This window comes from Penicillium crustosum (assembly GCF_028827405.1).
Source record: "Penicillium crustosum strain IBT 35664 chromosome Unknown utg000005l_segment0_segment0, whole genome shotgun sequence".
Taxonomy (NCBI): domain Eukaryota; kingdom Fungi; phylum Ascomycota; class Eurotiomycetes; order Eurotiales; family Aspergillaceae; genus Penicillium; species Penicillium crustosum.
Genome location: NW_026623126.1, coordinates 3,578,934 through 3,594,638, shown reverse-complemented (window position 1 = coordinate 3,594,638; position 15,705 = coordinate 3,578,934). Strand labels below are relative to the sequence as shown.

Below are 15,705 nucleotides of genomic sequence, written 5' to 3'. Positions count from 1 at the left end.
TGAATATCTTTTAGGTAACTGGCGGCTCGGGTGATGCGCTTCGATTTATGGAGTCTATAGAAGTGCTTAGTAACTAGGAATTTTTACCTACACTATGCAAATTCATGCAACTCGATTTCTCCAGGTGGTTTAATATAACAACGGTAGTAACGTCATATTGTAAAAATAATGCGCTAAAGAAGGTATGGAAATAAAATACGGTAAAAATATAGTAGGCTCACCGCATTAATCATAGCCCCGGGGTTAGTATAAACCCTACTCCGTACATACCTAGGTAGATGGAAGGTCCCGAATAGGAAAAACACAAACCTGTAATTCGGAGCAACAGATAGTCCGGCCGCTTTATGTTTAACCTTAAAACTGCCACATTATGTCAGCTATTAATCGCCCCGGGACCGTGAGTTATGCACTCATGTGATTGCGTGGCCCAACAGGCAGTCACCGACCGTCCTTGAATGAGTTTCAAAACAGTTCTCCGTTTTATATATTTCATAATTTTTGATGATTGGGGCTTTGGCTGTATTTTACACAAAGAAGCTTTTCGTTCCCTTTTTTGACCCCGGCAGCATCCCTCCACTCTTTCATCATTATGCTGCACATGCGTTTTGACCAATACCACCGCACATGACAACATATACTTGAGATGAACCTTTCTTTGATGCAAGGCCCAAAAGCACCACCTTCCAAAAAGCCAGCCATTGATTTGACTCGAACCACACCAGCTTTCCCATAATGCCTTCCTCATCCGATTACTTACACCCCCAAGACCACCCCGATGCGCCAGACGCTTTCTCGGACTCGGACGACGACTTGGATCTAGAAGAGCTAGATCCCAACACGACATCACCTCAACAGCCTCGTGAGTCTCGGGACTATACTGGCCGCAAAAGAAGCTATGGGCCGGGTATCGCGCTGCGCAACTTGCGTGTCGGAGCGGCAAGTCGGTGGAGACGCAGTGCATCCGGACGTGCAGACTTGGAGGATGATACAGAGGCGCTTTTAGAGAACGGGGAGGAACAAGGCTTGCGGGACTCACATGCAAGCTCTCGGAACTTGGAAGATGATGATGCGCCTCTCCTGGATCGCAGGGCCTCGACTCGCGATTTCAACGATGAGCCTCCCAAGATAGGCAGCCGCCTGCGCTTCCCAGGATTCAAGACTCCGGCCTTCCTGCAAGGTATATCAGCCCGATTTGGATCAAATAACAACCAGTCCGAGAGCCAACCTCCCCGTGAGGTACTTGTCGGGCAGTACCAGGCTGCTAAGTATCCAGCCAATGTGGTTTCGAATGCAAAATACACACCCTGGAGCTTCTTGCCAAGAACCCTTTACAACGAATTCTCCTTCTTTTTCAACATCTATTTCCTCTTTGTGGCCTTATCACAGGTCATCCCGGTACTACGAATTGGTTATATGTCGTCCTACATTGCCCCTTTAGCCTTTGTGGTTTCAATATCATTGGGCAAAGAGGCGCTTGATGATATTGGTCGTCGGCGACGAGATGCCGAAGCCAATGCGGAAGAATACTGCACTATAGCACTAGGAAGGTCCAACGTGACGGAGATCACAAAAAAGTCGCGAGACTTAAAGGTTGGTGATGTGCTCAAAGTCCGCAAAAACCAACGCCTTCCTGCCGATGTGGTGATTCTAAAGAGTATCTCAAATGACTCTGGCACTCCGCGTCATTCATTAACCCAAGAACCCATCCCTGGGGCGTCTTCCGACTTGCTCGAACCAGGTCAAGGATCGGTTGAACCCACAGCCAACACCACATCGAAGAGTGGTGAAGATGACGAAAATTCACCCGCAGGTGATACTTTCATCCGGACCGATCAACTGGATGGCGAAACTGATTGGAAGCTTCGTCTGCCCTCCATCCTATCTCAATCGCTCCCTCTGAGCGATTTAAATCGACTACAAATCACGGCTAGCGCTCCTGATAAGAGAGTCAACGAATTTGTGGGGACTATTGGGCTGGGACCGCCCACTGGATTCTACGATGCTCATGTTGACAAGTCGTCTGGGCCTCCAAACAACGAAGGAACGCCAGGGGGCCGGTAGAAAATCAATCAGCCCCCTTGACAATCGACAATACCGCCTGGGCTAACACTGTTCTTGCGTCTAATACCATCACCTACGCCGTCATCATCTATACCGGGTCTCAAACCCGGGCTTCACTTTCGACTTCCGCTTCCCGGTCAAAGATCGGCCTGTTAGAACTCGAAATCAACAACCTCACCAAAATTCTGTGCGCCCTCACATTTACTCTCTCGTTCATCCTTGTCGGGTTGCAAAGATTTGAACCAACAAACGACAAGAAATGGTACGTTGCGATCATGATCTATCTCATTCTCTTCTCCACGATCATTCCCATGAGTCTTCGAGTCAATCTAGACATGGCCAAGTCGGTATACGGGCGGTTCATCGAACGGGACAAAGACATTCCAGGAACGGTCGTCCGCACTAGTACAATCCCAGAAGATCTGGGAAGAATCGAATATCTGCTTTCAGATAAGACGGGAACATTGACCCAAAATGAGATGGAGCTCAAAAAGATCCACGTTGGCACTGTATCATACGCCAATGAGGCAATGGACGAAGTCGCCTCGTTTATTCGTCAGGCTTTTGCCTTTTCGGGCAATACATTGACCACTCCTTCGACTGTCTTTGGAACACAGGCCGGCCATGCCACAGCGCCGCGGACACGAAGAGAGATTGGTTCTCGCGTCCGGGATATTATCTTAGCGCTTGCTCTTTGTCATAACGTCACACCGACCACGGAGGAGGAAGATGGCCGGAAAGTGACAAGCTATCAAGCGTCATCGCCTGATGAAATTGCCATTATTCGATATACCGAAGAAGTCGGGTTAAAGCTAGCATATCGAGACAGACAAAGTATTGTCTTGGAGTCTACCGATTCGAAGCAGGTTGTGGTCCGGGCTCGAATTCTCGACATCTTCCCATTCACATCCGACTCCAAGCGAATGGGGATTATCGTCCAATTCGAGCACGATGAAAACATGCTTGAATCCGGCAAGGACGATAGTGAGATTTGGTTCTATCAGAAGGGTGCAGACACTGTCATGACAACTATTGTTGCAGCGAATGACTGGCTCGACGAGGAGACTACGAACATGGCTCGGGAAGGGTTGCGAACCCTCGTTGTTGGGCGCAAACGAATCTCCGCACAGCAATACCAGGATTTCTCTACTAAGTACAAACAAGCGTCACTGTCTTTCCAAGGGCGAGATGCGGGCATGGCGAAGGTTGTGAGCGAATACCTTGAACAAGATTTAGAGCTTTGCGGTGTGACAGGTGTGGAAGATCGGCTGCAGCGCGACGTCAAATCCTCTCTCGAGCTGTTACGCAACGCTGGTGTTAAGATCTGGATGCTGACTGGTGACAAAGTGGAGACAGCGCGTTGTGTCGCTATTTCTGCCAAATTGGTCTCCCGGGGCCAGTACATTCACACAGTCACCAAAGTCACAGACAAGTCGACTGCCCAAGAAGCTCTTGACTTCTTACGCAACAAGACCGACTGCTGCCTGCTGATTGATGGTGAATCTTTGAACCTCATGCTCGGCCAATTCAAAGCAGCTTTCATCTCTGTCGCTGTGCTACTGCCCGCCGTGATCGCATGCCGCTGCTCCCCCACCCAGAAAGCCGAGATTGCGGATCTGATTCGCCAACACACAAAGAAACGCGTCTGTTGCATCGGAGATGGTGGCAACGATGTCTCGATGATTCAAGCAGCCGATGTTGGAATTGGTATCGTGGGCAAGGAAGGCCGCCAAGCATCTTTGGCCGCTGATTTCAGTATCACGCAGTTCCACCATATCACCAAACTTCTAGTCTGGCACGGCCGCAACTCGTACAAGCGGTCTGCTAAACTAGCACAGTTTATCATGCACCGTGGGTTAATCATCAGTGTTTGCCAGACTATGTACAGCATCGCCAGCCACTTCGATCCGAAGGGCTTGTTCATCAACTGGCTCATGGTTGGCTATGCGACTGTCTACACCAACGCGCCGGTTTTCTCTCTTGCCTTTGATCGGGATGTAGATGAGCGTCTCGCTAATCTCTACCCAGAGCTTTACAAAGAGCTCAAGACAGGGAAGAGCCTAAGCTACCGCTCGTTTTTTGGCTGGGTTCTTATTTCTGTCTACCAGGGTGCAGTTATCCAGGGCCTCTCTCAGATATTGTTGGATACCATAACAGGGCCGCGCCTAATTAGTCTTTCCTTCACGGCGCTCGTACTCAACGAGCTTGGAATGGTCGCCACTGCAATCACAACCTGGCACCCGGTCATGATCTTCTGTCTGATTGGTACACTGCTTGCATACGCAGGCAGTGTCCCCTTCCTGGGCGAGTACTTTGACCTCAGTTACGTGATCACCCTTGACTGGGTGTGGCGAGTTTTCGCTGTGTTAGCTGTGTCTCTGGTTCCGGTCTGGGCTGGCAAAATGATCAAACAGTCGTGGCACCCGCCAAGTTACCGAAAGGTCCGTGGATAGAGTGGGTGCTTGTCATGACTTCGGTGTATAATAGTTATTCTCCCGACTTAGATTCTTCATCTCCCTCTTCTTTCCTTACCCTAACTACCGCAGATCTAGTATCGTGTGGCTCTCTGTATATTAATGTTAGGCAAGTTGTCTTGTTGAGCGCATCGAACATCGCACTACTTCCCTACTATTGAATTGGCCAATTTCTTCAGTTCCACCCTTGGAGCCATGCATACAAGAACATCGCAGATGGATGTTACTTAATTATGGGTTGTTACATAGTAGTCGATGCCAATCTTAGCAAGCGGATCCCCGGAGTCATCCAATGACGTTGCGTGCAATCGATAAGCAAGCACGTGACCATCCTACTCAGGAAGGCGGTCAACACATATCGAATCTTTTTTTTTTCTTCGGGGTCAAGCATCTGCTGCATAGACTCAAGGACCAACCACTTATTTCGGTTGCCAATTCCTCGCCCATCATGTCTGACGAAATTGTCTGGCAGGTTATCAACCAGCAATTCTGCTCCTACAAACTCAAGTGAGTATTGCTCTTTACTCCCTGGCTATCCAGTCCGCAGAACTTTTTATCCTCATTATATATGGGGCAAAGAAAAAAAAAAAAAAAAAGAACCTTCCACTAACCATTCCAACCTTCTATTTAGGACGACAAAAGACCAAAACTTCTGTCGCAATGAATACAATGTCAGCGGTCTGTGCAATCGCCAGTCCTGCCCACTGGCCAACTCGCGGTATGCGACAGTGCGAAGCGATCCCGAAACAGGCGTCATGTACCTGTACATGAAGACCGTCGAACGAGCCCACATGCCCAGCAAATGGTGGGAGCGTGTGCGCCTATCCTCCAACTACGCCAAGGCTCTCGAGCAAGTCGATGAGCGCCTTATCTACTGGCCCAAGTTCTTGACCCACAAGTGCAAGCAGCGTCTCACCCGCCTGACGCAGGTCAGCATCCGCATGAAGAACATCGCCAAAGAGGACGAGCGTCTTGGAGAGAAGGTTGTGCCCAAGTTGGCGCCTAAGGTCCGCCGCCGTGAGGAGACTCGTGAGCGTAAGGCCGAGTCTGCCGCCAAGGTCGAGAGAGCCATTGAGCGTGAGCTTATTGAGCGTCTGCGCAGCGGCGCTTACGGTGACCGGCCACTAAACGTCGAGGAGGGTATCTGGAAGAAGGTTCTCCGCGGTCTTGAGCGGGCTGGTGACGGTGAGCGTGATGTGGACATGGATGACGGCGAGGAGCTCGAGGAGGAGGAAGAAGAGGGTGTTGGTGAGGTCGAATACGTCAGCGATCTCGATGAGGAGGAGGACCTCGAGGATATGGAGGACTGGCTGGGTGTCGACTCAGCTGACTCCAGCGATTACGACGACGATGAGAGTGATGAGGATGATAGCGAGGACGACGAGGAGGCTAGCGAGGACGAGAAGAAGCCCAAGCCCAGTGCCAAGAGGAAGCATGCTGCTCCCCAGGCGAAGCCTCGCAAGAAGGGCCCTCGTATCGAGATCGAATACGAGACCGAGGGTCCTGGCAAGGACCAGCTCATGGCATGATTTTGTCGATGTTAGAGGATTTGGGAAAAGTTTACCTGATCTTGCATGGCGTTTGGGCTGTCAATTTTTCTGTTTTATATTCTTATTCTGTGCTAGTGATCGGGCATCATACCCTGCTATATCGCATCCACTACAACTCACGATCCTGGATCTTCCAATGTCTATTTCAATGTTTATCTTTAATTGTACCGCTCGATATCTCTTTTATTCCTGAGATATCTTAACATAATTTATTTGAGACAAGACCTGACCTGGTGCTTTATTTAGGTGAAACACGTGATCACGTGGCTCAATGAATGCCGCTATCATTGCTCTCCATTTTCCTTTGAACAACTTCACCTCACCCCAGGAGCCGGTTCTTCTGTTAATATCCCCCTTAATAATCTGTTTCAATTATTGTGATCTCTTCCCCAACTCTTTGACCCCTGAATCTCTTGCATTGGGTCCCTGCGAGTAAATCTCCAACTCCGCGCCCATCCCACCCCGCATCGAAGCTACGATCTTGCAGACCGCGCATTACTCAACCATACTACTCAGCTGCCACAAGATGAGCTCGTACTTCTCATCCCTGACTACCTCTTCGGCCATTTCTGGCCTGGGCTCACGGCTCACCAACCTTCGCCGTGCCATTACCCTAGGCGACGAGGGAGACGACCCCGACAATGAAGACTGCTCCCACATCTCCAACGCCCTTCGCGCCTACTACACCGAAAAGGGCCGTCCATTCCCACCATGGCTCCCACAAGATCCAAAGGGCCCAGCTCCGGCCCCTTCCCGCCCAATTGCGACGTCACAACTACCCTCCGGCGGCTACAACCAAGGCCCCGCCAACCCCAACTCCGGCCGGGGCGGCGGTCTAGGTGATCTATGGGGTGATTCTCCCTCATCCCAAGGATCGATCCCGCAGACAGCCAGTCTTCGTCGCGGACGTGGTGGCACAGCACCACCACTCGCTTCGGCCAACAGCGCGCCGCCGGGTCCGGCCTTCACAATTTCTCAGTCCCATTCGCCTGCTGGATCGGGCTCCCCTAGTCCATCTGGAGCACGGCCATTGCCCAGCCAGCGAGCTGGCTCGAGTCAGTCTGCCCAGACTCGTCCGAATCTCGACCGCGTTGGATCGGGTGGTGGTTCAGCCCAGGACCGACTGCGAGCCAGGTTACAGGGAGGACGGTCTCCTAGTCCCAATGTTGACCCTAGTATCCGAAAGCCTGTTGGAATGCCTGGAAGACGGTGAGAGTGTGGAAGCTTACATTGCATGGTGGAGAGCATGGCGTCGGGAGTTATTTCATGTCCAATGTTTACCAAGTACATATATCTTAAAGGACAAATTCCATTTAATGGTCGTCAGCTGATTCCAGAGTACCGAATACGTTATAGCATGATATTGCAGCACGTTCGAGAATTCGTAGAGAATTGCTGATTTGAATTTTCCTGGCACGTCTCCGGGGTATATTTGGCTAAATTCCTGACTCAGTCTTACCTAGTATTTGTCTTCGTCTGTGGTTGCACGAACCATGTCGGTTTCAGTCATGGGGTCCATCAATTGTTTTGCGTGCGTCTTGGAGGCTGGCCTCGTCCTCTTGACCGTCTTGCTGTCGTCGTCGGACAGTAAATCCTTGCGTTTGGCAGGCATGTTGTAGTGCAGTTGGGGCGTTCAAGTGATTTGAAGAGAGTTGTATAAAGAAGAATGTGAATTGCAGAGTCGAGTGTCGAATTGCAGAAGATTGTGAAAGTTGGGAAGAAAAAAACCGGGGTTTTAAATAGTTCCTAGAAGGTGTATAAATAAAGGTTAAGTGAACTTGAAGTGAGAGTTATTTGCTCGTTACCTAGGAAGTTTGTTTGATTGTGTAAGAATAGTATTTAAATATGTCGCATAAAGATGATTGGTGCTTTGAATTGGGATTTAGTTGTCGCTGCCTCGCTGGTATTGTTCAAATCAGCTAGAGTAGCCAGGGTTTGAAGCCGAGATCTATTGACCGTTGGCGGCTCCACGCCCCACGAATCTGAGGAGGTATTCAGTTCTCTGAGCTCTAGTTCCGTCTGATCTTGGGCGTCCCACGTTCCGAGTCCGCTTGCTAATGACTGCTTGGATCGCCTGGGGCCTTATTTCCGGTAGCTGGGCTGGCTCGGGGGTTCTTTTCCAAGAATCTCTACCTGGGGGATCCGGCTCTAGGTGTTCAACGCTGATGACCGGGTGGATTTTCCAAGAACTCGGGAGATCGAACTTGTATGCGAGGGAGCCAACTCGTTGTAGGACTTAGGTACTGCCCATGGGGTACATAGAGATCACCCTATCGCCTAATGCGCCAAGGTATGCGATGGGCTACCCACAATTGCTTAGCGGCAGCAAAGTAACAGCCAACGAATGACTATCTCGGCTTGCACTAGGGAATATCCCGCATTTTACCAACCCCGGACGGGGCCGTGATCTGTACGGCAGGGGAGTGGAGCATAAGCATCTTAGAAGTTGGGTTTCAGTCATTGGCCAAGTCAAAACAGTTGATGGGCCCAAGCCCAGAGTTAATGCTTAATTGAATTCCACTATTCTCCCTAAGATCGTCGATATATAGCAGTCCTCTCCTCGGGGGCCTCAACCCAGTTGCATACCGAGTCCTAGTGTCTTTCTGGTGCCAGATTATGTCCGGGATATCACCCATGTGACATGATATTATTTTTTCGTTCAGCAAGTGATATATTCGGCTTTGAGTATCGGGAGTGTTTTCTTCCCGAGATTCACTCTGTCCGGGTATATTGTGATATGTGCCAACACAACGGTAAGCCGGAAAAATTCCAGAAGTACTAGTTAATGCTAACCATATTTGAAAGCATTACTCGTCTACCATGCCTAATGGCCAATTCCATAGATTGGCTGTTGTCTTCCCTAGAATAGACGACATCAGCTTTGATAGCAAATGATTCGTCCAAAATCACGAAGAGTTAAATTCCCTATCTCTCCATTTTCCAATCCCTAGTTCCAGCTGAACACCTGTTTTACACTGTATATTCCAGATTTAGCCCTTTTTTCGCCTTCCAGTGAGATCTCATATTCATTCTTCTCCTTCTAATCGACCTGATCTCCATGCCTGAGGCTAAGAATGAATCCCCCGAGGAGATCTCTGAGCTTTTCTCGTTTCCTACTGCTGTTATTATTAAGCGGAACTTGAAGCATACAGCTATTCGGCATTTGTCGCGCTTCCATCTTAGAAAGGTGTTTTCCCATGAACATATAATCAGGCTGGCAGTGCCTCTTTGTCATCTCTGTAAGATTGGATGGTGAGTAATAGGTTTTGTATGGCTTATGTTTCGTCGAAGACGATGTAATGTAGCGATGACTCGATGTCTTGATATGCAATTAGATACCGCAACCTATATATTTAGGTTTAGTACGAACTTCTGGTCGGCGTAAGTATATGATATAGTTCATCCTAAAGACTTTTCTCTTCGAATACTTGCTAGCTATGACATTGGGTCCGGTCGAGATTGCCATTCCTATCGGATAGTAACGAACTCTATATCATTTAAAAACGAGGACCGTACCTCGTTTGATACTATTTTATGTAATTATTCACTTAGACGAGACCTTGAGCTAGTTTCGGTTAGCCTAATTTCAGTTGCGTCGCATGTTTGAGCGTTACTTCCAAGAGTGTTTGATATCTCCTACTCTTTTCACCTACTCGCCGAATTTCTTTTTTTCTTCTGTCTTCTTATGGCTCCCAGTTCTCATTCTTTATTCTCTCAAGACTTTGCTTTTGTTTTCCTTCGGTCCTTCTCATCCACTTCTTCCCTGAGATATTTCTGGTGTCTTATTGTGAATCCCTTGATATTTGCTCGCGACCTAGTAGCTTTCCAACGTTGCTACCATGGGTTCCCAACTGGATTTTCTCTTATTTGGGAATTGTTCGATCGAGGCTCCAACCAAGGAAGAGTTTGATAAGATATCACAATATCTACCACTCTTGAGAGCATTTGATGCATCGCTCAAGACTCGTATGTGCTCTTATTTCTCGATAACCTCATTCATCGATAACAAACTGACGAACATGTAGGCGTGAAGGAGCCATGGGACTTTGCCACCGCGTTTGAGGAACTAGTTGAACAAGATACTTTGGTCTGGAAGAGTCTGGGGGTAGACCGAACACCTCATTTCGTACAGCCTAGCGGCTCCATCAAGTCTCCTCTTGCGATCCATCTTTTCAACCCAACCTTCTTCGTTGCAGATTCACAAAGTACGGTGACCGACGATCTCACAAATCCGACAATCAGCTTGTTACATGACTGTGGTCTATCATCTGACCACTGCTTTATGTTTGATGAAATTTGTCGTCGAGAACGAACCGATGATTGTCTTCTTTTTTACACTGAGGATCTACGCTTCCCCCATCGTCGCTTTATTCAAAAGGTTCGGGGAAATATGTCGGCGGCTGTGGAAATCTGCTTTGGAGAAGAAGTTTTCAAAGAGATACGCAAAACTACTCGTCTTGTCCGTTTTCCTTTGTGGGGAATGTTTGAGTCTGTCAGACTTTGGCTTGAACTTGGCGATTTGAATCCGAGTTCTATGAAAAGGTTCATCATTCAAGCCTATCACCCGCAGTTTTTCTCCAGGCCCGGACGTTTCGATAAGACTAGTTCCGACTTTTTTGAGACTTATGGGAGATCACAGGATTTAGCGGTTTTGATGGCTACCCAGCTTGCAGGGCTACAACATGAAATCAAAATCAAGCCTAACTTTTTTGAAGTTCATTTCGTCCGAGGTAAATACTCTCGGCTGAGTGCCAAGCAGGACTTAAAAAGGCAGGGTCATTTACGAGAGGCTCTAGACGCCTTCCGGGTAGCATTTCCGAAAAGGTTCAAGGAGTTCGAGCTCAGGCAGTATCACAGAGAGGAAGAAAAGAACATACTTGAAGGACTCAAAAATATTCTCTCTGGATCTGTAGTGCCTATGCATACACACCCGAATGGCCCCATTTCCGAACAAGAACAGGCAAGTAGTGTTCCCCGAGCTTCAAAGCTTTGGTCTAACCAATCAATAGATATTTCGTCTGAATGCGAAAAATAGCGAATTGTGCTCTATCATTGCATCTTTTCACAAAGTTATCGAAGACATGGATCCTTTCCACGAGGAGAGCGATGATTACGTCTTCTCCGAGATTTTCGACTTCGGGGATATTCCGACTACACTCCGACTATGGCTCCAGTCCCAGGATGGCCTTAAGGTCCACGGTGTGCCAATAACAAACCGAGAGACACTGGAATTGGCATTTTCTCTTCTTGACAAAGGCCGTATATCGAACCTCAATCAATTTTCGACTGCATATCTCGCCCGCATGATCGGAATCATGTACATCCAGAAGCTTACCCGAGCCCACAAATCAGGATTCAAACAGATCAAAGCGATCCCAGGAGAGCCTGGCAAAGTAATTCATCTAAAATGCAAGGGTTGCCAGAGGCCCGTTCTGGACGACGCTTTCCCTTTCTTTGTTGCAGAATTGCCAGATTGCTATCTGATTGAAGTTGTTCGAAGTGCTCAAAAAGGTGGCAATGGCTGTGGGCAGAATGGCTGCAAAGGAAAGCCAGGTCTCATTCCTGTTAACCACATGGCGCAGGACCACACCCGTATGGAAACGAGAGCCATTGCCCAGACTACGCGCCGTAAGGCAAATTGGAAGGCACCCCTATGCCGCACGGGAAAGGACTTGGAGGGTTGTGCCGAGACTGTTCGTGTGCGCTGCAGAGGTCAAGGTCAAAGTCACCAAAAAATAGAATGCGGGCGTGAAAGAGACTACGACACACCGGAGTGGACGATTCACTCACCCGCTCGCCTCGTTCAACCTCGGCTCAAATGTGATTGTGATGGAAGGGGAAAAGATCACTACTTCGAGCCCGTGGACAAGAACATTGGCATGGTTTCCTTAACCAGCTTACGGAAAATCTACCAGGGCTTTTTGGATGCACGCTGCGACTTGGCTGGTTACCCTAAGCTCCCTGGCATAATCTTCGACCTCGAGCCAAACGGAGACCCCAAGAAAAAGCCCAGGACGTACCGAGAAAGGTTTGAATATCTGAAACATGCCAAAATTTCTTTGGCCGGGTCGAATTAAACATCTTCACGAGACCACGGGAGGATATGTATGGCCACTATCATCCATCTTTGATAGCTTCGTTCAATGATACCATTTACTATTCCTCTGTGCGACTGTGAGATCGTGATACTCTAAATTTTACATAGTAAGCGAAAGGTCACAACGACACCATCACTTGGTCTTACGACTGCGGAACAAAAAAGAAAAGGTCCTACCCAGGTTTGAACTGGGGTTTGTGGATGATTGTTAAGAGTACTACTAGGTGCACGTTGAAGCGCATGATGCAGTGTGAGATATTGATTGAGTTGTTGAAGAAGCTAAGTTACATAGATTAGGAAATCTGACAATGATCAAGATATTAAATTGTAGTGACCTGAGTATGTGACCGCAGATGAAAATGCTTCCGCTGTGAAAGTAAACAATATTTTTTTTCTCTTTCCCCTCATCCAGATTCGCAAGAGCACGCAAAAAATAAAACAAAAAAAGGCGAAAGAAAGAAAGAAGAAGAAGAAGAAGAAGAAGGTGAAGCTGTAAGTCAAGATCTGCTGTATCTCTACCTGGTATGTCTCATAACGCAACCAATGATGACATAGATCATCCGCTTACCTAGGTAGCGATACGTTTTACCCCGTCTCGTAATCGCCTCGATTCTTTCGGCAGCCTTATGAGAGATCGCGACCTTCACACCTCCAAGTAGAGTCCTGGCGCTCCCCCTCCAGTCCCCACCCCAGACGAGGAGACTCCCGGGCTGCTCCCTCCTGCTTACCTCGTGGACAAGAATTCCGGGGCTCATATTACCAAAAATGGCCCGGTGGGGGGGGGGGGTGATTAAGTATACCATGCCACCTGGGCATGCGGGACATCCAGAGGGCTGGTGGACCTCAAATGACCCCTGCCTTTCTCCCCCTAGGCCTGCTAGTTGGTGTCCTCACTTGTTCCATGCTTTCTATTCATTCCCTATAAATCCTAGTCCCCGCGCCAGGAGAACTTTAAGTGACAGTATAATTCCATTATCATACTTCATATATTTTAGTAGACCCCTCATATAAACAATCTCCCGTGAAGGAGGCCTTATTCTCCATGGCCAACCTCAAAGATCCCGAGGCGCCCCAAAGCAAGTATAGCAAAGACAAGGAAGCCATTGCCTTGAATATGGACGACATGGCAGACCAAAAGGTCTAACATTCAAATCTCGCGTTGAGATGACCCCGTCCAACCCTGCTACCTTCACCTATAGCATCGTCGTCTTCCACCCCATTGGAGGCATGCTATTTAGTCTTGATCAGTCGCTTATCGGTGATGCAAACCTGCCCGGTAACCTGCCCGTTGACCTGGGCCTGTCTTCATCAGATAACAGTCTAGTCAACGCCGGTATGCCGCTTGGTATATGGTGATTTCAAGAGTCAAATTCACCAACCAGATCGAGAAATACCATTCCTACTCGATGTTATATTCCGCGAATAGCTAGTATAAAACAACTGACTTGAGCAATTAGGTTTTATCTATTCTAAGAGGAGGGAAAATGAGGAAACTGGTAGCCCGAGGGCACCTTTGATAATATAATTTGAAGAAATAACGAAAAAATATATACAAACAAAACAAACAAAAACAAGGTCCTTCATGGTATTCATTTTTTCCAACGCTGTGGCACTTGCAAATATGTACGGCAGGGAGGGAGAGGTGCCACCTCCACATCCTCATCAGCGGCGGCGGGGGTTTTGACATTGGAGGGCAGGCCCTTACGGGCGCTGCCATTGCTGGAGCGAGCCTTACGGCCCGCCTGCTCCTAGGAGGGGCTTGAGTGTTCCACCGTGACGTATCGAGTCCACGGCGGGAGGGGCCTGAGGGTGTATTAAGGGGCAGGCCCCGTTGAGTGAGCTCGGCCGCGCGGGAATCATGTCGGCCGGGGGCCCGTGAGGATTGTCCACCGGGCCATTTTTGGTATTCCGGACCCCGAAATTCTTGTCCACGGGGTCCGTAGGAGGTAGCAACCCGGGAGGTACCTCGACCGGGCGCCTGTTGGTAGTAGGGGGGTATCGGGGCTCTTCTTGAGGGGGGTGGCGCGGTGATCTCTCGTGGGGGGGATCTTGACGGTCCCGCGGAGATGCGGACCGACGGCGATCTAAATCAAGCGCCTTGTTCAGTCCCTTCGCCATAAATTCTAGGTATTCTTCACGGCGGGCCTCCTCTCTGCATTGCTGTCCATTCGATTAGCGTATTCATAATATAACAAGTGATGACTTATCGATCCAAGTTTCCAAAAGAATTGATAGAAATCAACAAAAGGCGAGTAGACATAGTATACATCGATAGAATGGGAATTGACCAAACATGATAGGAATCGATCAGACAGGATGAGATGGGATGGGACGAGATGAAGCCCATCACGAAGTGGATGGTCCATGTCATCATTGGATGCATCACAAGACAGATCAGGTAGAGATGTTTGAGATCTTGACTTACAGCTTCTCCATTTTTTTTCTGGCCCTTTTATTTGGAAGGCATTGTGGTTGCTCGGGGGGGAGAGACATGGGAAAGAGACAAGAGAGAGATGAAAGAAAGAGAGAGATGAGAGAGATCACTTGCCCAGGTCATTACGTTTTAATAGCTGAATACCAACCTTGGAAGGTTGTCAAATTTCATCGGAAGGCGCGACCCACGTCATACGTGCAGGCTGAAGAATTAAGGCAGAATGCGAGACTAGCAAAGAATAAAAGCAAAGTAAAAGCAGAATGATTCAAGGTTTTACATGGAAAAGCCTCATACGTAAAGTGCGCTTTTCTACCAGCTTCGTAAACACCTAAACAGACATCTAAAAAGACCATTTGAAATGATTACCGAAAGGAGCTTTTGTATACACTTGAAAAGAACACTGAAAAGACATCAGAATGCCGCATAAGCGATTATTCTTATTGGTATGCAAAGTACAAATTTATGGGGGCATCCCATGTATGCTTGCTACAGACTGAGTGTTGCTCGGATGGTTTTACCGTATATAAACCCCGGATTGCTAGTTACAAATAGGTCATTCTTCCTTTGCTTTCTCCCTTACGACAATCTTCCCGGGCCTCCGACATGATTCTCGCGCATGATTCCAACCTGCGCGAGCTAACTCAACAGGGCCTCCCAATACACCCTCAGGCCCCTCGCTACCAACAACTCCGTCGCCGATGAAGGTGTGGAGATGGCACCTCTCCCTCCCTCCCCTACATATTTGCAAGTGCCACTACTGGCTTCGCCGTCCCCGGCGAAGTCGCAGTGAGGGGGGGGAAAGGATACAATCACGGACCGACCTTTGTTTGAATTTGTATAAGCTCTCATGTATTTTTATCTCTCATTTTTTTAAAAAAACAAATCATATCATCCTAGGTACCCTCGGGCTACCGATTTCGTCAATCTTTCCCCTATTAAAATACTCCGTAGATCAAACCTAATTGCTCAAGTCAGCTGGTGAGAGAAGTGAGAGATGGAAGGTGGGGGCGCACTCGACAACAATCGTTATGTGTTAATTTTTTTATGTATGGGTTGGATGGGTTACAAGAATGGACTGATTCCACACTC

General features: G+C 48.4%; 6 protein-coding genes across 6 annotated transcripts; 5 read left to right on the top strand and 1 right to left on the bottom strand.

Annotated features, from left to right (window-relative positions):
- Positions 1–732: 732 nt before the first annotated feature.
- On the top strand, positions 733–4,514 carry N7487_012029 (aminophospholipid-translocating P4-type ATPase NEO1; the record flags this gene model as incomplete). Its single annotated transcript, XM_056879759.1, has 2 exons — positions 733–2,018; positions 2,051–4,514. 2 exons carry the CDS (start codon positions 733–735, stop codon positions 4,512–4,514), a joined length of 3,750 nt encoding a protein of 1,249 aa, XP_056725078.1.
- Positions 4,515–4,983: 469 nt separating this feature from the next.
- Positions 4,984–6,064, top strand: N7487_012028 (ribosome biosynthesis protein MAK16; the record flags this gene model as incomplete). The annotated part of the gene is made up of 2 exons (XM_056879758.1): positions 4,984–5,042; positions 5,167–6,064. The coding sequence occupies 2 exons, from the start codon at positions 4,984–4,986 to the stop codon at positions 6,062–6,064; spliced, it is 957 nt and encodes a 318-aa protein (XP_056725077.1).
- Positions 6,065–6,611: 547 nt separating this feature from the next.
- N7487_012027 (uncharacterized protein) lies at positions 6,612–7,298 on the top strand (the record flags this gene model as incomplete). Its single annotated transcript, XM_056879757.1, has 1 exon — positions 6,612–7,298. One exon carries the CDS (start codon positions 6,612–6,614, stop codon positions 7,296–7,298), a length of 687 nt encoding a protein of 228 aa, XP_056725076.1.
- Positions 7,299–11,166: 3,868 nt separating this feature from the next.
- On the top strand, positions 11,167–12,162 carry N7487_012026 (uncharacterized protein; the record flags this gene model as incomplete). Its single annotated transcript, XM_056879756.1, has 1 exon — positions 11,167–12,162. The coding sequence occupies one exon, from the start codon at positions 11,167–11,169 to the stop codon at positions 12,160–12,162; it is 996 nt and encodes a 331-aa protein (XP_056725075.1).
- Positions 12,163–13,224: 1,062 nt separating this feature from the next.
- N7487_012025 (putative MFS sugar transporter) lies at positions 13,225–13,538 on the top strand (the record flags this gene model as incomplete). The annotated part of the gene is made up of 2 exons (XM_056879755.1): positions 13,225–13,262; positions 13,313–13,538. 2 exons carry the CDS (start codon positions 13,225–13,227, stop codon positions 13,536–13,538), a joined length of 264 nt encoding a protein of 87 aa, XP_056725074.1.
- A 375-nt stretch (positions 13,539–13,913) lies between these two features.
- Positions 13,914–14,618, bottom strand: N7487_012024 (uncharacterized protein; the record flags this gene model as incomplete). The annotated part of the gene is made up of 2 exons (XM_056879754.1): positions 13,914–14,334; positions 14,608–14,618. 2 exons carry the CDS (start codon positions 14,616–14,618, stop codon positions 13,914–13,916), a joined length of 432 nt encoding a protein of 143 aa, XP_056725073.1.
- Positions 14,619–15,705: the final 1,087 nt, after the last annotated feature.